This window comes from Theropithecus gelada, chromosome 17 (assembly GCF_003255815.1).
Source record: "Theropithecus gelada isolate Dixy chromosome 17, Tgel_1.0, whole genome shotgun sequence".
NCBI lineage: Eukaryota > Metazoa > Chordata > Mammalia > Primates > Cercopithecidae > Theropithecus > Theropithecus gelada.
This window is the reverse complement of record NC_037685.1, coordinates 52,109,703-52,129,724: the sequence shown is the minus strand read 5'-3', so window position 1 is coordinate 52,129,724 and position 20,022 is coordinate 52,109,703. Positions and strand designations below refer to the sequence as shown.

Genomic DNA, 20,022 nt, shown 5'->3' with positions numbered 1-20,022 from the left:
TGGTATATGTGGTATGTGTGGAGTGTGTGGTGTGTGTCGTGTGTGCGGTGTGTGTCATGTGTGGTGTGTGTTGTGTATTGTGTGGAGTGTGTGGTGTGTGTGGTGTGGTGTGTATGTACTGCATTGTGTAGAGTGTGTGTTGTATATTGTGTCTTGTGTGTGGTGTGTGTTGGGTGCAGTGTATGTGGTGTGCATTGTGTGTTGTGTCGTGTGTGTTGTATGTGGTGTGTGGAGTATATTGTGTGGAGTGTGTGTTGTGTATTGTGTGTGGTGTGTGGTGTATGTGGTATTGTGTGGTGTGTGTGTCATCTGTGATGTGTGTTGTGTGTGGTGTGTCTAGTGTATGTGGTGTGCATTGTGTGGTGTGTGTTGTTTGTGTGGTGTGTGGTGTGTGTGTCGTGTGTTGTGTGTGCTGTGTGGTGTGTGTGTCGTGTGTGGTGTGTGTGTTGTGTGTTGTGTATTGTGTGGAGTGTGTGGTGTGTGTAGTGTGGTGTATGTATTGTATTGTGTAGAGTGTGTGTTGTATATTGTGTCTTGTGTGTGGTGTGTGTTGTGTGCAGTGTATGTGGTGTGCATTGTGTGTTGTGTTGTGCGTGTTGTATGTGGTGTGTGGAGTGTATTGTGTGGAGTGTGTGTTGTATATTGTGTGTTGTGTGTGGTGTATGTGGTGTGTATTGTGTGGTGTGTGTCGTTTGTGTGGTGTGTGGTGTGTCGTGTGTTGTGTGTAGTGTATGGTGTGTGTGTGTGGTGTGTGGCATGCATGTGTTTTGTACTGTGTGGAGTGTGTCGTGTGTGTCTGTGCATGTGCACGTATGTGGGGCACAGGAGAATCGCCAGTTAACACTGTTTTATGCCCTTCCCTTTCCCATCCCTGTGGGACCTGTGGGATTGTATCAGGTTACAGAGCTCTTCCTGAAATCAATGATTCATATGTCTGTTTGGGTGAGGAGCAAACAGTAACTCATTCAGCAGTGGAAAAATATCTAAAGCTGATGTGATTTGGGGCATTCTTCAGATGTCACCGGAGACTAACACGATAATGGGTAGGAATAATGGTGAAGCCATTCCTAATGATCAGATTCCATCCCTTAAGTGAACAGAGTGAAATCTTTATAAATGAAATGATGCCATGTCTGGCATTTGCTTCTAAACAACACGGGAAGAGAAGAAGCAGGCTGGGGGTGAACCAGACAAGTGATGGAGTTGGGTGGGGGGCACAGCGGGTTCATTAGGCAATTCTCTTCACCCTTGTATGTGCGCAAAGCTTTCAATGGTAAAAATTTAAAATAATAAATCGAGAAAAAAAGTGTTCATGTATATCTGGAAGCATTGGAAATACACTCGTTCTCTTTCTAGCTGACATTCACAGCCTGCCTTGCTGCCTTTTGAAATAACTTGAATGTTCTGACATCTATGCACTTAAAACCAGTGTAGAACAAGGGCCACTGTTTTCTCGAAACCTGTCATGAACAAGACATTCTCATGTGCATTGGCTCAAATGTTCCCAGCCACCATGCAAATGAAGAAACTGAGGCTGAAATACTTCAGTAAGTTTCCTAGGATCACACAGCAGTCACGGCATCCAGGTTCCAGCTACCACAAGTATTAAATCAATGTGAGATTGTGAAATATGGGTTCACTATACAACATTAACCCAGAAGAATCCCTCTCCTGAAAAGGCAGAAATGAGCTTGCACAGGCATCACAGACAACCCTTCAGAGGCTCTGGTCTGGGGCATCTGGGTGCCCTCCTCACCCAGGTGAGGGAAGCCCATGGACAGGTGAACACCACACGGCTCTGGCAGTGGTCGTCACTCCTGGGTCTTTATCCTGTCATTCCAGTATCCATGTGCTTTTACCGAAGCCATAGAAATGGTCCCCCTGCATCCAGATTGGAAAGGAAGAAGCAAAAATGTTTCTATTTGACATACTCTAGTAGATAAAAAAAATCCTAAGGAATCAAATTTTTAAAGAACTACTAGAACAAAGAAATGAGTTCCACAGGGCTGCAGATATTAGATCAACATAAAAAGTCAATTATATTTCTAAACACTTGCAATGGACAACCCAGAAGTTAAATTAAGAAAACAATTCCACTCAAAATAGCCTCAAAAAGAATAAAGTACTTAAGAATAAATTTAATTCGGTAAGTACTTCATTTGATAAATACTGAAGAACAAGTAAATTTGATACAAAACTTACACTCTAAAAACTACAAAACATTGTTTTTAAAAACTAAAGAAGGTCTAAATAATGGGAAAGCATTCCATGTTCGTGGATTGGGATACTTAACATTAAAATGGTAACACTCCCTACACTGAGCTACAGAATCAACACATCCCTACCAGAATCCCAGCTGGCTTCCTTGTAGAAATTGATCAGTTGATTCTAAAATTCATATGGAATGGCAAGGGATTCCGAATTGCCAAAATAATCCTGAAAAAGAACAAAGCTGGCAGACTCACAAGCCCTTATTTCAAACTAACTATAAAGCTATAGTAATCAAGACTGTGGTACCAGCACAAGCAAAGACATATAGATTAAAAGAATATAATTAAAAGTCCACAAATAAATCCATATATCTATGGCCAATTAATTTTCAACGAGGGTGTGAAGACCATTCAATGAGAAAAGAACAGTCTTTTCAGCAAATGGTGCTTGGACAACTGGATGTCCACAAATGCATGAACATGGGTCCCTACCTCACACCATGAAGAAAGTTAACTCCAGGTGGATCACAGAACCAGATGGAAGAGTTAAAACTATAATAACCCCTACCTCATACCATACACAAAAGTAAACTCAAAGTGGATCACAGACCCAGATGGAAGAGTTAAAACTACAAAACTCTTCTAGAAAACTCTAGGTGTAAATCTTCATGTCCTTAGATTTGCAAAAGATTCTCAGGTATGACACCAAAAGCATGGACAACAAAAGAAAAAACAAAAGTTCATCAAAATTTAGAGTTCATCAAAATTAAAAACTTTTGTGCCTCAAAGGACACCATTAAGAAAGTGAAAAGGCAATGTACAGAATTTGAAGAAATATTTGCAAATCACATATCTGAGAAGGGACTTGTTTCTAAAATACATAAATGACTCTGACGACTCAACAGGAAAAGGCAGCCCAATATAAAAATGAGCAAAGGAAATGAACAGACGTTTTTCCAAGAACATATGCAAATGGTCATAGGCACATGAAGAGATGCTCAACTTCACTAATCATCAGGGAAATGCAATCAAAACCACGATGAGATACCACTTAACACACATTAGATGGCTAGAATCAATAACAGTCAGAGAGTGACAAGTGCTGGTGAGGGAGTGGAGGAACTGAAGCCCTCATGCCTGTCTGTGGGAATGTAACATAGGGCAGCCACTTTGGAAAACAGTGTGGCAATTCCTCAAACGATTAAACAGCATTACTGTATGACCCAGCAGTTCCACTCCTAGGTACATGCCCAAAAGAAATGAAAATGCATTTTCACACAGAAACTTATGTACAAATGTTCACAGCAGCATTATTCACAAGCGCTAAAGGGTGGAAACAGCTGTAATGTCCATCAACTGGTGAATGGATAAGTGTGGCACATCTGTACAGTGGATTATTATTATTATTATCATTGTTATTATTATTATTTGAGACAGAGTCTTGCTCTGTCACCCAGGCTGGAGTACAATGGCGCAATCTCGGCTCACCGCAACCCCTGCCCCCCAAGTTCAAGTGATTCTCCTGCCTCAGCCTCTTGAGTAGCTGGGATTACAGGTGCGCACCACTGCGCCCAGCTAATTTTGTATTTTTAGTAGAGATGAGGTTTCACCATGTTGGTCAGGCTGGTCTTGAACTCCTGAACTCGTGATCCACCCACCTTGGCCTCCCAAAGTGCTGGGATTACAGGCATGAGCCACCGTGTCTGGCCCATATAGTGGATTATTATTCAGCCATAGAAAGCAAGGAAATTCGGAGGAAGCTTAAAGACACAATGCGCAGTGCCAGACACCAGACACAGAGACCACATATTACTCATTACTGCCTTCACACGCAAGCCCAGAGTAGGAATCCACAGAGATAGGAGTTGATTCCTGGTTGCTTAGGCTGGGTAGGTAGGTGCTAACAGAAGGGTGTGGGTTTCTTGCTGAGGTGATTCATGTTTTAACACTGGCTGTGCTGATGGTTCACGTATCTGCGAATACCTAAAAACCATTGAATTGTGTGCTTTCAATGGTTGAGTTACATCGAATGTGGACTATATCTCATTAAAGCCATTTTTTAAAAAGGAAAGAAAAACAGACCCACACTGCCCACCCACCCTTGCATCGCCAAAGCCCAACTTCATACCCAGCTTCTGCCTCTCTGGGGAAATCTTACGGAAAAACCTTCAGGAGGCCTTCCATCCCCAGGTCCACTCAACTCCCTGCAGGCACCAAGCAGCCCCAGGCTCTGAAGAGATGCTGTCTCGAGACCATCATGGGGGCATACTGGCTCCCAAAGGTGGCCTCTGTTTCCAACGCCGTTCTGCAGACTGGTGTGTGTGAGGCCTTTGCCCACCCTGGTCAGCTGTGACACCCACAGTCGGGAGCCAACAACAGAGGGTGGGTGGGAGAGGAAATGCCGGGGCTATCTCTCCATCTCTTTGCAACTGCTAGCGAAGAACAGCAGCTCACCCTGCAGTGCACACTGTCTCCAATATACAGAACACAACGCTTTGCTCTACCAGAATCCCACTGTCTTTGCAGCCACCCCCCAACCCTCCAGTGACCTCCCACCCTTACACGATAAGGCTCCATCTGCCCAAGGGTCAGTTTCCTGGGCAGCAGTGGGAGTTTGCTGGGTCCCATTTGGGGTGATATGGCTTGGCTGTGTCCTCACCCAAATCTCACCTTGAATCCTCGTGTGTTGTGGGAGGGACCTGGTGGGAGGCAATTGAATCATGGGGGCAGGTCTTTCCCATGCTGTTCTCATGATAGTAAGTCTCACAAGATCTGATGGTTATTATAAGGGGGAGTTTCCCTGCACAAGCTCTCTCTTTGCCTGCTGCCATCCACGTAAGATATGACTTGCTCCTCGTCTTCTGCCGTGATTGTGAGGCTTCCCCAGCCACGTGGAACTGTAAGTCCAATTAAACCTCTTCCTTTTGTAAATTACTCAGTCTTGGGCATGTCTTTATCAGCAGCGTGAAAACAGACTAATACACAGGGTTCCGAGGATACACAGGGTTCCGAGGGCACACACCACGGCCCAGCCATCGCACCCTCCCTCTCGGCCTGGGAACTGGGAACAGGCAGGGGTTGGGGACCCAACACAGGTCATTTGCACAGTGGATGATACAATAAGATGACAGCCAGCACAGGGAAGAGATGAGAACTCCAGCCTGGTCTGAGGCAACAACTGGGAGATGAGGCAGAAGTGGCCCAAACACCTCCCCTCTAAACAATGCTCTTAACATTAACCAGTTTCTGTTTATAAAGTTACAGTCCCCAAAGCAGTGCGTCAACAAAACGGACTCCAGCTGAACCTGATCGCTGTTGCCACGCATGCAGCCATTAACATCACGGACTGGCAGCATCTAGATTTCACTCTGCATTGCTGCCGTGTGAACCAGGGGCTCCCTCCTGGTTTTATGTCTTTACCGCTCCTCTTAGTCTGGGCAAGATAAACATTAGCCCAACTCAGATGAAAAACAGGACTCTAGAGCCATTGGTTCAAAAGGAAGAGAGGCTTGTGCACATGTTTTTGCCTGAACTTTACACACCAGGACTTAACTTAATTTGCCGCCCCCGTCCCAAACTTCATGCACTCCCTGAGCTTCCCAGCCCTCGCCGTTGGTGGCTGCACACCACGTGAGACTGATGCACCAGCAACCCAGGGCCATGCTCGTTTAGACTAAGGTGTGAATGGTACCCGCTGAACCCTGCACCCAGGACTGTGCAGGCCACAGTCCGGGAACCTCAGAGCTGGTCCTGTAGACACCAATGTGTTGGGGAGGCGGGGCTAACTCTTCTCAGAGCCCCAGCGCAGCTGTACCGTCCCTGATGAAGGGCTCATGATCCCCACCTCCCCACGTTAGAAAGAAGCAATGTACTTTCTCACCATTTGCCTTCTGTTCTCCACCAAGTTGATGCCAATAATTCCTAAGAAAGATCCGAAGCCGAGCTAAAACCAAAGGAAGAACAAGAGAGAAACACTCATTAGCATTCCTGGAAGCTTAACACTGACATTTAACAGCAAAAAATCCCACCCTCAAAGGCATTTTATCCAGGGACGAAGGCCAGACATCCCCACCTCAAGAACCTCAACCACTGAATATCAGGTGCGTCTGCTGGCGTTGGGCGGGCGTCTCTGCAACATCACCCATCCTGTCTTCTCTACTCAAGGGTTTTTAATGATGTGTCCGTTTGGCTTGTGACTGTGCGGTAAAAGAGGATCCCACTCGTCCCCCAGAGACAACATCTTCTCGGAGACCCAAGGCCACCAAGCACCAACATCTGCCCCGCCTTCTCTGGGCCTGAGATGCCCCTGAGCGTGGCTCCTGGGTAAGGCATTAGGGAACTACAGCTGTGTTTCAAAAGAAGGGTTGCCAGGCACCAGGGCCACCGGTGACACCTGCTCAGATGGCCTACCTGTGGCTGCTGCTTCAGGAGAGTGAGCAGGGCAGGCCGTCAGTGGGGAGGTACCTGGTGTGGGGAAAGGGCTCCGGAGCGGCCCGGGCTGCAGCACAGGCCACCAGGGGTCCGGCGGAGCCCCCTTGCTCCACAGGAAGCCCCAGCTCTGGGCAGAAAATGAGGCCGGGATGTCGGGAAATAGATATGGGACTGTGCTGTCTTAGAATAGAGGCCAGCGGCCGGGCACCCGCACCCTCCACCCAGGGCCCGTCCTGGCAGGTGATGCCCACTTGGCAGAGGAATTTTTAAAATAGTGCGAAGAATACGCGTTTCAGCAACACCCACCGAAAATCCGGTTCAGAGCCGCCGGCTAAAGTGCCTCCCACAGACAACTCGGAGCTGCCAACAATCGTGCCGAGGCTAAGACGGCCCCTACTTGCGTGCAGGTGAGCCGGGCCGGTTACACTTCCCAGTGAGCATCTGTTGGAAGGGGCGGCCCGCCCGGCACAGCCTTGGAGTTCCTGGGGCCTTGGTGTGAAGTTTAATGCACTGGAAACCGGACTCCTTTATGTAAGTAGTTTTGCCTTTTCTGTAATTGTGTCTGTGCGTCTGTGGTGACAGACGTGTACACATGTGGCTTTCACCAATGGTTTGAGAATTCTCCAGGGATAACAGGAACATGTCTTCATGTGCTGAGCTTCAAAATACCACAGTTCAACGCCACAGTTCAAAAACATCAAAATTTCACTTCAATGTACGTGTATTAATGTTTCACTACATTTTATTTTGGGAGGATTTGAAAAAAAAAACACACCTTTCTTCAAAATGTTGAGATGTTTTCATGTTCCAGCCGCTTCTTCTGAGATCACCTTTTTCTTTGAAGCCTCTGCATTGGCACGAGTCTCCACAGAAGTGACTCTTAGCCACGTTTCCTTGAGGCTGATTTGATTTGTCGTCTCCCTAGTTGGCTCTCAGAACTGTCTGGGCTAAAGTCATTTCAAGCTGGTCAGCACAGCGTTAATTCACTGCCCAGCAAGCAGATTTTGTATAGAGCACAGCTCGAGCATTAGTCATTGATGTTTTTGATTACGGTATTTTGAGGGAGCTCTTAGATAAGCTTGAGAACAAACAAAAAAACAGCTACTCAAGGTTGATCTTGATATTCTGCAAATCACTTGGGAGGTCCCTCCTCACAGCCACTTGCCCTCTGGGCTCCCCTCTCTGCCCAAGAAGCAGAAAAGCCCCTCGCATGAGACCTGGGTCCCCACATCATTGGCCTCTTGTAATTTTACTGATAAAGCTTTTTCTGCACAGATACTATTTGTATATGTTTATTTATAAACTATACACAGGTAGATAGTGTAGACGTATAAAGTACACCTTAAGATTAAACAAAGGAAAATATAAAGGTGAAATAAATGATATTTGTAAAATATTTCTAAATATTGAGTGCCAAAAATCTTTCATCTTTGCTGACTGTCATCAATATTATTACCAATCTTGGTAGTACTTCAGGTGAGAGTAACGAGATTGAAGAAGCCACATTTTAAAATCTTGCTTTAGCACTTCATGACATAGCAACCAGGCTCTGGGGCACGTGAAGGGCACTGCAGCAGATCCAAGCCACTCCGACAGAGGTTCACCGTGCAGAACGCAGGCACTTAGGACAAATTTTTTTGCTAACGACAGAGGATGTAATTTCATAGTTCAAAAAACCTTGATACTTTTGAATCCAGGTGACCAATTCTTGCCAATTAGGTTACCATCAATCTACCTCGCCGCCTTACTGTCCAAAATCTGGCCTGCGGGGTGGATGAGGTCAGAACCACCACCTTCTAGCCGTTCCCACGTGATGGCGTCACTAATACGATCTGTGATCCATCGCTTCTTGGCAGGAATCGTTTAAAGTTACTTTTCCCTTCCACGGTTCCATGGGCTATGGTGGTCGACCTGGTCCCTCAGGGTAAAATCCTTCCGGGACGCTGGGGGAGGCTCTGTCCAGCCTTTTCGGACATCCTCGGCTCCCAACCCCTCCTCCACCTTGGACATTTCCCGTCGCCGGGCTCTGGCCCCCCTCCCACGCCCTGGTCACCCTGTGACTGCATCAGGCCAACCCGGACAATGGAGGGCACCTGGCCCTATTTTACGGTCAGCTTGGACCTCAACCCGAATCCCCCCCCTCTGCCTTGGACCTGCCACCGTCCCAGGTCCTGGGTATTGGGATGTGCACGTCTGTGGGGGCCATAACCCTGCCGACCACAAGCCCCGATCGAAGCTTCCCCACCTTCAGCCCCAGCCCTGTGAGCTGGCATGGGCCCACCCTGAGCCAGCCACACACCACCCTGCCCTCCCCGGCCCAGGCCGCCTGCTCAGCGCACTCACGATGACCCCTGGGTAGTAGCCGCCCACGGCCACGTTCTCTGTCCTGGTGGTGGCAGCCAGCCCGACGGTCACTATGAGGACAGACACCAGCAGCAGAGACCCCACAAACCACAGCGACGTCTTCTTCCTCCTCGAAAGCCCTTCTGTGGGGAGGAAGGCGAGGACCTGTCAGTGAGGGCTCAGGTTCGGGCGGGTGTCAGCCCGGCAGGCTCTGGGCCGTGCTCTGTTGCCCGGGGGTCCTGGGATGCACTATCCCCACCTGCCTCCCGGCCCACCTCGGGGACCACCCCCAACTTCCATTAGATAACAGAATAAAATCTCTGGATCTTAAGCCACTATACTGGAATTTGCGGCCAGAACTCAAGAAAGCAAACTCGAAAGGACTCCTTCCCACTGGCTGCCTCTTCCTCCATCTGACTTTCTCCCCTTGGTGTCCCCAGGAGGACGGGAGCATCTTTTGTTTACTGTTTTATCATCACCACTGGCTCGCGGACACACCCTCTCTACCCGCCTATCACAGCCGCACTCAGAGGGGGAGGGGGCTGCCGCCAGGGGAGGGGCAGGGAGAGAGGAACGCACCCAGCAGCCGTCCAGCTGGGCCATCTGTTTTGCTTTGTTTTATTTTTTGAAAACTAAATCATCTTGATCCCTGTGTGACTCCAAACAAAACAGGGGATTTTTTTAAACCATGGTAAAGTCTTCCTACTCCAAGATTTTGAAAATCAACATTTGTGTGTGTGCACATGTGTGAGTGCATGTGTGCAGGGAAAGCAGACAGCACACTGGAGAGCCGCCGGCAGCGAGGACGGCCATGCAGACATTGTCCACACCCTAGAAGGTCCACGTCCGAAGATTTACACTTCTGCAATCCCATCAGCAGAACTCAATGGCAAGGCAAGGTTATTGCGCCCAAGGAAGGGACTGTCACGTCCTCAGAAACGAGTTTCGCAAAACTGTAAATCAATGTGCAGATGCAGAATCGCTCTGCTGATCTGAGAGAGCCGCTTTTATGCAGCTAACCCAGCAAGGGCGAGGCCTGGGGCACGGCCTTCCTTCCAGGCCCTCTCGGACTCAGCACAGCCCCCGGCACAGTCACCCTGCCTGCCCCTTGACCCTTGCAAAGTTACACCTGTCCCAAGAATCTCATCCCAAATCGCTTTTTATCTTCCACCTTGGAGGGGACCAGATCACTCCATTCACTAACGTAATAAACCATTGGCTCCCACCAGCCAGCCAGACTGCCCCCATCTCGGACCCACTGCACCGAGGTGGCCAGTGGCACTGTCCTTGGTGTTACCCTCCAGGCCGCAGGCCAGCATTCTCAGGCTCTCCCTGGTCGACCCATCTCCTGCCTCCTTAGAGAGAGGCTTGTTCCAGCATCCACGGGGCCTGTGCACCTGCTGTCTCCCAGCCAGACACTCCCAGCACTCTTAAATGTTGCTGCACAGACACACTGAGCACAGTAGCTCCACTCACCCCTGTGCTCTCCACAGTCACCCCCTCTCCCCTGCCCCTGCAGAGTGTCCCCGAGTGTGAGAAGCAGAGGGGACGTCAGACAGAGGCACACGCTGCAGGCATTGGAAAAGGCCAAGTTCCGTGGAGAAGACTTAGGCAGGGCTGGGGACAGGGCGCTCTGGATGCATCGCCCACAGGCAGTGGGTGGAGGGCAGAGCCTTCCCTGGGGGGCCTGGTGGTGGCACAGTGCACCCCTCAGCCCAGCACCACCGGTGTGGAGTGAGGCCCTCCTTCTGAAAGCCACTCTACTGAGACACTAGAGGCTGCAGCCCGGTGCAGTCCAGGGAGCAGTTCCCACACCCAGCCTCAGGAACACACGCGGTGTGGGGTCCCTGCAGCCAGGGCCATGCCTGCGCCCCCCAGGTCCCCAAGGCGGCTTCTGCAGGGGTCATGCTGAATAAGCCTACAGGGGTGACAAGCAGGTGGGCGTAGGGGTGGGCACAGCTCCAGGAGCCCCAAGGCCACGCTGGTGGCCCAGGACCTGGCACCTACACTTCCGTCATCCAGTGTCTGTTACAGTGATGCTCCCCTGGTCCCACCCCATGCCCCTGTGAGCAATGGTTCTGAATCATCTCATTCAATTACACAATGGTAATATTTTGACTCCAGATATAATAGAAATAACAAAAAGAAGACTCCCAACCTTAAATACATTTTATAAATACATGACACAGCATAAAAATGAGACAAAAAAATAAACTCAAGAAAAGAAGGTGGATATCTTTATAATTACCATGAGAGAGAAGCATTTTAAGGTCAGATTTCATCACAAAGGGGCTTTCACTTAGGAGAAAGATAACTAAAATCACCTGAATAATTTCCTTGCCGTTCCCGTCCCGTTAGCGGAAATACTATTACGTGCACTGTGAAAATTAAAGTGCTCCTAAGTGCCCCAACTATTAACTAAAGTATCTGCCCACAGTTTTCTATTGCAGAGGCAGCTTACAGGGACCAGACCCAAACCATTCTGGGTCTGTCGAGACCCACTGTGTGGTCTTGGGTGGCCGTTTAATCTCTCTGAGCTCGGGAGAAGAGAGCCCTGTGAGAGCCGAGAGCTCTGTCTCGTTTGTCGCCGGTCCCCGGGGCTCAGATGAGGACATAGACACATCTCCTGGTACGGAATGAATGAAGGCCCTTCAGTCTCCTGATTTGTAGGATGGAGGAAATCATGAGAAGCACCTGCTTACCCACCTCTTGAGATTGTGATAAGCATCCAGAGAGACATGACACATGGGCTCTCATGTATAGGTTTTCATAAATGCAATGCATATGCTAATCATCCGGGTAGTGTTAACTTTAAGATGGCATAGCAGTTATTCTTAACCAGCATTTCTCCCACTGGAGTTGCAAGGAGGAGTTCTGAGATGTGAAGCTAAATGGGCCAACAGCTACCTCTCCGCTATTGTGTGTGCTGATTTTTCCAACTCTAGTCTTCCCCAGGTGCAGCCCATCTAGGATATCCCAGAATATCACCTTGTCACTCCCCACCAGCCCCCAGTTCTCCCACCCAACCTGCTCTCCCCTTCCTGGCTCCCACCCCAGCCTTAGCTGGAGGAGCTGAACCACAGGAGCCTGTGCCCACGCCTGGTTCTGCCTGGAAGACACGTGAGGCTGGAGGTCAGGCTCTCCCTGCCCCTCAGACCCACTTCCTCCACTCCACAGAGCCAGGAAGGGGAATGTCACAAAGCATGGGAGGTGGCACTGCTCGGAAGGGTTCCAAGATCTGGCCTTCCTGCCAGCAGGGCCTGGAACGCCCAAAAAGAAGAGTGAGTTCCATTTAATCATGTGGGGACACCAGTCATGGTGTCCAAGTAATAATCCCAGGTAAAACTGTAATCACCCAGCCATCAATTTCTCTTTTGTCCTGATTTTACACATGCCCAGGGTAGTGAACAAAGAATGGCAAAGCAGAAAAAACCATAATCCACCCCCAGATACCCCAAAGCAGAAAGACCAGAATCCACCCCCAGACACACCAATACTTAATACATTTTAGCAAAAGACCAGCTCCAAACAAAAAGACCCACAACCCTACCCCAGATACACCAATGCTTCATATACTAAAAAGACCGGCTCCAAGTATTACGTTTTCAGGTTTCAAGTTCTTTGTCAGAAGAAAATCTAAGTCAAACGCTATTTTTAAACCTTCAAGGCATTCTAATATAATAACGATAAAACTAGTTAATAAATAATAATAAATAGTTATCATTAGGATACACTAACAGTCGAATCCACATTAACACGTTTGACCACAGAGCATTTTGCTTTAGAGAGTGGAAGGAATATAGTGGTTTCTTTCAGAAAGAAGCCAAATTCTTTGATTATTTTAAACAACAGTAACTCGTCCGGTTTTTAGAAACTTCCCAAAGATGCCCCAGTAAAAGGGTTGTGAGGTTAATCCCCAGCAGTTTGTGTTGGCTTATTTCTGAGGCAGCGGCAGAGCCCCCGAGACACCACGCCACCCCTCCCTGCAGCCGTCAGAGCTTCCCTTTCCAGGGAACTCTGTGTCTCTGTCGTTTTGAAATCCGCGCAGCCCTCTCCCCGTCAGGAAAACGCCCGCATCGTTCCAGTCCTGGCCACTGCCCAGCGCAGCCCCCGAGCCCGGCCTGCGAACTTGCGGACACGCAACAGGTTTCCTGTTTTCCCAGCCCGCGCCGGGCTCCACGGCTGCCGCGGGCGTGATCTGGGAAGTGGAAGGACCGGAGGTTCCGTGAACACACTGGGGAGAGGCACGAGAGGGGGCGCCTGAAACCAGGCAACACGGTCCGGTTCCGCGAGCGCCTCCGCACGTTCCCAGGCTCTTCGAAAGGAAGCGTCCCCGGAAAACGGTGTAGGTTGGAACGCACGGGAGGGATGGGGAAGGAGCGCACTTTGGGGCGCCTGTTCTTCATCATGAAACAGAACAGGAGAGAGGCGAAGAGGAACGGACAGAGTCAGAGAAAGGCAAAGGCGGAGGAGGCAGAGGGAGAGAGAACGAGGGACTGAGGCATGCACGACGCCCTACCCCGTGCGCAGTGCAAAGTGTTGCAAAGACAGAGCTCGAAGGAGGCGGAGGGCCCAGGCCCCGGGCGCGTCTCTGCACAGGTTCCGCCCGGGCCGGCCGGGGTCCCCACACTCCCCCGCAGGAGCCGAGAGACGCCCCAGCCCCGCGCTCACCTGCGGCGTCCAGCAGGCCCGGGGGCCCGGACACCGGCGGCTGCATCCCGACGCCCCACCCGGCTCTCCCGGGGCCACAGCCCGGTCCTGCCACCAGGAGCCGCCCTCGCGGCGCCGCCCCTTCCCGCCCCCTGCGCCTCCCCGCGCTCCGCCCGCCTCGCGCCCTTCCTCGCCCTCCTCTCCCTCTCGCCCGTTTCTTCTCCTCCCTCCCCCGCTGCCCCCGCTCCCCCTTCTCCGCTCCACCGCCTCCAGCCGCCGCCTGGTTTGTGGACATCAGGACGCCGCGGCCGGGAGTGGAAGCCAGACCCCAGATGGAAGGTGCCTGGAGAGGACCCTGCGGACGCGGGTGGGAGCCCGGCCTGGGACGGTGACCCCGGCCTCCCGCCGCTGGCGCCACGCTCAGCCCTTGGTAGTGCCTCTGGGTGGGTCACCACGGGTTCGCCTCCCCACTGGCCGGTGACGGAGCTCCTCGGGGCCGCAGGGCCAGCCAGCCCTGGATCTCTGTGTTCAGAGGGTGGCACAGAGTGCTACGACCCAGTCTGCGAGGAACCAGTAATCGAGGGACAAACGCATCCGGCACCTCATCAGCAGCCCCGAGGCAGGGCTGACCGGCCTCTCCAAGGCCTGCGTTTTTGTGTCCACAGCACTGAAGTTGTTCTGAGTAAAATCTGCGGCTGGAAAGAAGGGCAAGGAAACACAGGGCCGGAAAGGGTTCCTCGTACGGCAGCAGGAAAAAAATAAAGATCCTTCTAAATGTATTTTTAACATCTTTATGTCAAGGACATCAGCGGTCCCTTCACAAAAGAAGATGCTTTAACGACCAATAAACTCAGCCCCTGGAATTAGGGGAATGCTGTGGGAACAAGAGGATGCGTTTCACCCTCATCCTATCGGAAAACCCCGAGGATCAAACAACTCAAAGAGTGTTAATGAAAACGTGGGAATCTGCATTCGCCGCTGGGATCACGCGTGGTGCCGCCACTTTGAAAGCAAACTTTAGGAAAACTGGAGCCGTAGAGGACAAGCCAGCAATGTTTTCTTTCTAGATATGCCCAAGAACACGAACACAGATCTGCTCCTTAGAGCCGGGAGCCGTGGTTCTCAACCCTAGCTGTCGTTAAAGTCATTAGCAATGTCTTTAAAAGAAAACAAATTACTGCGGCCCTGAACCCAGACCAGATCAACTGAACCAGAATTTCGGGAAACAAACTAATAGCTCAGAACTCCCTAGTCATTCTAATAGGCCATCCACTGTGAGAGAGACACTGCCGCAGGAAGTATGCGTGTACAAGAAGACGCGTAGGGAATACTTATACATGCACACATACACACTTACACACATACATACATACATACACAGCCAGGTAATGCAGGCCACAGAAAAAGGAAAGAGGGGTAAAGAAACAAAATAGAAAGTATAGTGTGGGAGTGGGAGTGAGCTGTGGCTTTTAAGTAGTGAAAAGAGAGCTTGTTGAGAGGTGCTGTTGAAGATCAAGCTTGAGGGCATGGAGGTGGTTGCTCAAACAGACATCTGGGGCAGAGGGTCTGGGAAAAAGGCACCTCTGTGCAAAGGCCCTGGGTTGGAGCCGTCCAGGCCTAGGGGGACCAGCAAGGAGACGAGGGTGCCAGAGGTTTGTGGGGACCAGGTGGAGGACATCAGGGGTGAGCTGCAGGGCCTCTGGCTTTTGCTCCAAGTGATGTGGGGGTTCTTGGAGGGTCCTACACATAGGATTACTGGAGAGTAGTTGTAGGGTAGCAGAATGGAAGCTGAGAAACTGGTTATAGGATATTATGAAGCAGTAGGAGGTGATTACACAGACACCATGAGTCTCGTGTGTGCAGATACACGGACACCATGAGTCTCGTGTGTGCAAACACACGGACACCTTTAGAACTGTGTCTCGGGGCTTAAACTCTATTTGTGAAAACTTCTTTCTTTAAAAAAGTCAAAAGACTTGGAAAAAAGGGGAAGTGTTGAGATATCATTAAGGCTAGACGGTGTGGACAGGGTTGTTATATTATTCTCTATACTTTTCTGGATGTTTAAAGTAGATGATCACTTTTTTGTACCTTTTTACTTTTGTGTATTTTCAAACCTAAAGGTGGGTTGCAGGGATAGTGCAAGGAGCTCCTGTGCAGCCTCTACTCGGGTGCACCTTTGTTGCAGCCTCTGCCCAGGTGTGCCTTTGTTGCAGTCTGTCACTTTTTTGTTTTTTGAGGCATGCTCTGGCTCTGTGGCCCAGGCTGGAGTGCAGTGGCGTGATCATAGCTCACTGCGGACTCCACCTCCCAGGCTCAAGCCATCCTCCCACCTCAGCCTCCCAAGTAGCTGGGACCACAGGCGTGTGCCGCAACACCCAGCTAAGGTTTATACTTTTTGCAAAGATGGGGTTTCCTCATGTTGCCCAGGCTGGTGTCAAACCCCTGGGCTCAAGTGATCCGCCTGTCTTGGCCTCCCAAAGTGCTAGCATTACAGGCGAAAGCCACCATGCTCGGCCACAGTCTGTTACATTTTAAAAATTAAATGAACAAAAAGAAAAGAAAAGGAGGAAAGAGGGCATCTGCTCGGCTCTGCAGGCCGAGTCCCACCCTGAGCCGCCGGGATGCCCAGCCTCTTCCATCCCTGAGAGCAGCCCAGGGATTTCCATGCTTGTCTCATTCCACCAGGCTCAGGGAGTGCCTTTTTAAAGAGGAGAAAAAGCGCCTGCCAGGCGTGGGGAATGTGCAGGGGCAGATTGGAGCACAGCCAAGTCAGAACTTCTTCGGGGGCTCCCTGAGCAGGCCCCACCTGCCTCCTCTCCCCAGGTCTGCACCTCGGAAGTGGCTGGAACCCACAGCCAGCACCTGTCCTTCCTGCCAGCGCCACCTTCCTCCTCTGCTCACTCAGAGATACCGGGGGCCCCCATGACTGGTTCATTCTCCCCTCACCCCTAACTCTCCGCAGTCCTCAGATCTCTAACCCATTCCTGCAACATCCAGTGAGGTAGGGAAGCAACAGCACTGGCTCTGAGGGCCAGGGTCAGGGCCAGGGGCTGGCTCCCACACTGTCCTGTCCTGAGCACTGTCCAGGCCCAGAGCAGGGCTAGGCTTGGCACTGGGATATGGAAGGACAGGAGCGATCACTGCCCTGGGGCCCTGATGGAGCTCAGAGGCTGGTGGAGAAGACACAGAAAGACTGAGCCCTCCCAGATGACACCACCGTGTTAAGCTCAGCGCTGAGAGGCAGCGGGAGATGTCACAGGGAGGGCTCCCGCGAGGAGCGACGCAGAGCTAAGAGCTGGAGGGCAGGGAGCCAGGCCACTCCGGCCCTTCCTGGAGGATCGGATGAATCTGTTATCTCTGAGCAAGCTCCAGGAAACAAGAGACAGGCCAGGTGCTGGCTTGATGGGGCAGTGGATGGGGTTGCCCAAGATACGCTGCGACCTATGGGCGTTGGGAAGGTGTTCAGACTTGGGAGGAGTCCAGGAGACAGAAGTCATAAGATTGCCAGTCTTTACAGTGGGACAGGTCCTTGGAGGTCGTTCTGGTTCCTACGACAGTGGGACAAATGAACCCATAATTCAGCAGCTTAAAAAAACACATTTATTTAGTTGAAGTTGAAATTTGGGCAAGGCTTGGAGTGGACACCCTGCCTCTGCTCCACTCACGGTTAGCTAGGGTGGCTCCCAGGACTGGCACGTGGCTGACTGTGGCTGTGGCTGACTGTGGCTGTGCCTGTGACTTCTCCACGTGACGTGGGCTTCCTCACAACATGGGGGCTGGGCTCCCAGGAACGTCAAACAGGAGAGAAACCCATGTGGAGTCTGTGGCACCTTCCGCAACCCAGCCTCAGCTTCACGCTGTGTCAGCTCAGCAGCCCTGTGAGGAAATTCAAAGGAAGAAGGAAGAGGCTCTCCCTGTGTGTGGGAAGTGGAAAGCTGATGTGGTGGTTTGGGGAAAATCGAATTTGCCGCAGGGATCACTGTGTCAGGACAGGACCCTCACTACAGGGAGGCTGGAAGGTGAACAAAGCGATAACCAAAGATAACGAACCTTTTCCTCTTACTTCAGCAGATATTTAGCAGCTGTTTGGGCAGCGTGGAGCGGGAACTGCTGAAGTCTCCCTAGACCACGGGTAATGAGGGGTGGCGTGGAGGAGGCAGCCGCACCAGGCAGGAAGATCGTCCTGGGAGCCGAGATGTGTGCATCGGAGGCACCCAGAGAGAATAGAAGCTGCCAGAAAAATGCAAGGAAACCCAGAAACTCAGAGAGCACAAACGAATCACAGTTTTTATTGTGTGAATTTTCACTAAATATCCTACAATGAATATTCGTCATAAGAAAAACAGTCATTTTAATGTCATGATTTCCTGGAAATATAGAAAGAAAGAAAAGCAGAGAAAAGGCACAACTCCCCCAAGCACAGCAGCAGAGTCTCGGTGGGGGCCGCTCCCCTGCCACACCCGGACCCGGGCGCTCCCCTGCCACACCCGGGCGCTCCCCTGCCACACCCGACCCGGCCGCTCCCCTGCCACACCCGGGCGCTCCCCTGCCACACCCGACCCGGGCGCTCCCCTGCCACACCCGGGGAGGCTCCCCTGCCACACCCGGGCGCTCCCCTGCCACACCCGGGCGCTCCCCTGCCACACCCGACCCGGGCGCTCCCCTGCCACACCTGGGCGCTCCCCTGCCACACCCGACCCGGCCGCTCCCCTGCCACACCCGGGCGCTCCCCTGCCACACCCGGGCGCTCCCCTGCCACACCCGGGGAGGCTCCCCTGCCACACCCGGACGCTCCCCTGCCACACCCGGGGAGGCTCCCCTGCCACACCCGGGCAGGCTCCCCTGCCACACCCGGGCGCTCCCCTGCCACACCCGGGCGCTCCCCTGCCACACCCGGGGAGGCTCCTGCTGCGGGAGTTCACTTGGCTCAGTTACGGCAGCAGGTTCTGATGAGGCAGAGCTCAGAGCAGAAAGGCTAAGGATGCCCGTTCGGGGCCCCTGCTGTGTGTGTGTGTGTCTGTGTGTGCACGTGTGTATGTGCGGGTGTGTGTGCATGACTGTGTGTGCTTGACTACACGTGTGTGGGTAGGTGCACATGACTGTGTGAGTGCCTGTGGGGGGGGTGGATGCGCCTGATTGTGTGTGTGTGTCTCACGCCAGATTGATTCTGCTCAGGTGCTCTGCAAAATTTCTGCAATCTGATTTCTCCAAGTCTGAAAGGTCAAATGTGCACCGTCAACAGCACTGAGAGCCTCTTAGAAAGACAAAGTGTCCCCAAACCAGATGCACTCGCAGCTTCCATGCCTGGAATTAGTGTATTTCCTGCGACACCAGGCCGGGCAGAGCTAGGCAAAGTCAGCCAGGATCTGGAGTTGCCAGAAGGCAACGTCTGCCACTGACATCATCATCGTGGCCAAGAACTGCCCTCTTCAGACCACGTAAAAAATCCCCCAAATAAATTTCCTAGGAAGAAGTAAATAAGTTCATTGTATCTAAGTTTGGAGGTGACCAGTCCTAACTGGTAACAGAATTCCTGGCGATGTCTTACAAATCCTTTGCTTTCTAATTCTGTAAATTATTTGTGCTTTTCCCCGGAGATCTGAGAATTTCCTTTAGAGACGTCGGCATCAGATCAGCCCAGGACACTTCAATGGTGAATTGTGTGATAAGCAACAAAATCTCGGTAAAGCTAAACATCAGCACAGAAAAGACCTTCACGAAACTGCTTCCTCAGCCACAGAGCCAGCACGTCCGGAGAGCAATTCTTGGAGCTGAAAAACAATGGGTTTGCAAAGAATGAGAAAACACAGAAAAGGCAGGTCATGTAAAACCTTCCGTGTCTGTAAATAGCAGTTGCCCACCGAGATGTCCAGATGCACCGGGGATCTGTCCATGCCAAGGGAGAGACCAGAGATGCACCGGGGGGTCTGTCCACGCCAAAGGAGAGACCAGAGATGCACCAGGGGGTCTGTCCACGCCAAGGGAGAGACCAGAGGGGTGACCAGCACAGCAGTAACATCTGGGGGCTCTGGCCCCCTGGACACTCCCCAGTGAAGCCTGGGGCAGAGGAGAAACCTTGTCCCTGCACACAGAAGGCGCCTCCGCAAGGAGCCGTCTCTGCAGTGTGACTGTGGAAACCAGGCCTCAGGACCCTGGGACCGGCACCAGGAAGGCCAGACCTGGTTCTCCGAGGCTATGGCATTCCTCCCACGTCTGCCTCCAGGGGCCGCACAAGGGAGCTGAGACATGGGAGTTACAGAGCACTCGGCTTCCCCACATGAGCCCCGTTTTGCACTTGGGCCCCCAGAGCTATAAGGGGATAAGCGTGTGTGTGTTAGGCTTTGACGCACAACAGTACCTTGAGGGCCGCGGCGTCTCGGACACT

General features: G+C 51.6%; 1 protein-coding gene across 1 annotated transcript; it reads right to left on the bottom strand.

Annotated features, from left to right (window-relative positions):
- Positions 1 to 8,115: 8,115 nt before the first annotated feature.
- TMEM255B (transmembrane protein 255B) lies at positions 8,116 to 13,701 on the bottom strand. Its single transcript, XM_025364605.1, is given in 3 exon segments — positions 8,116 to 8,918; positions 8,921 to 9,127; positions 13,656 to 13,701. Coding segments are annotated over 3 exon segments (408 nt in total). The 3' UTR covers positions 8,116 to 8,763.
- Positions 13,702 to 20,022: the final 6,321 nt, after the last annotated feature.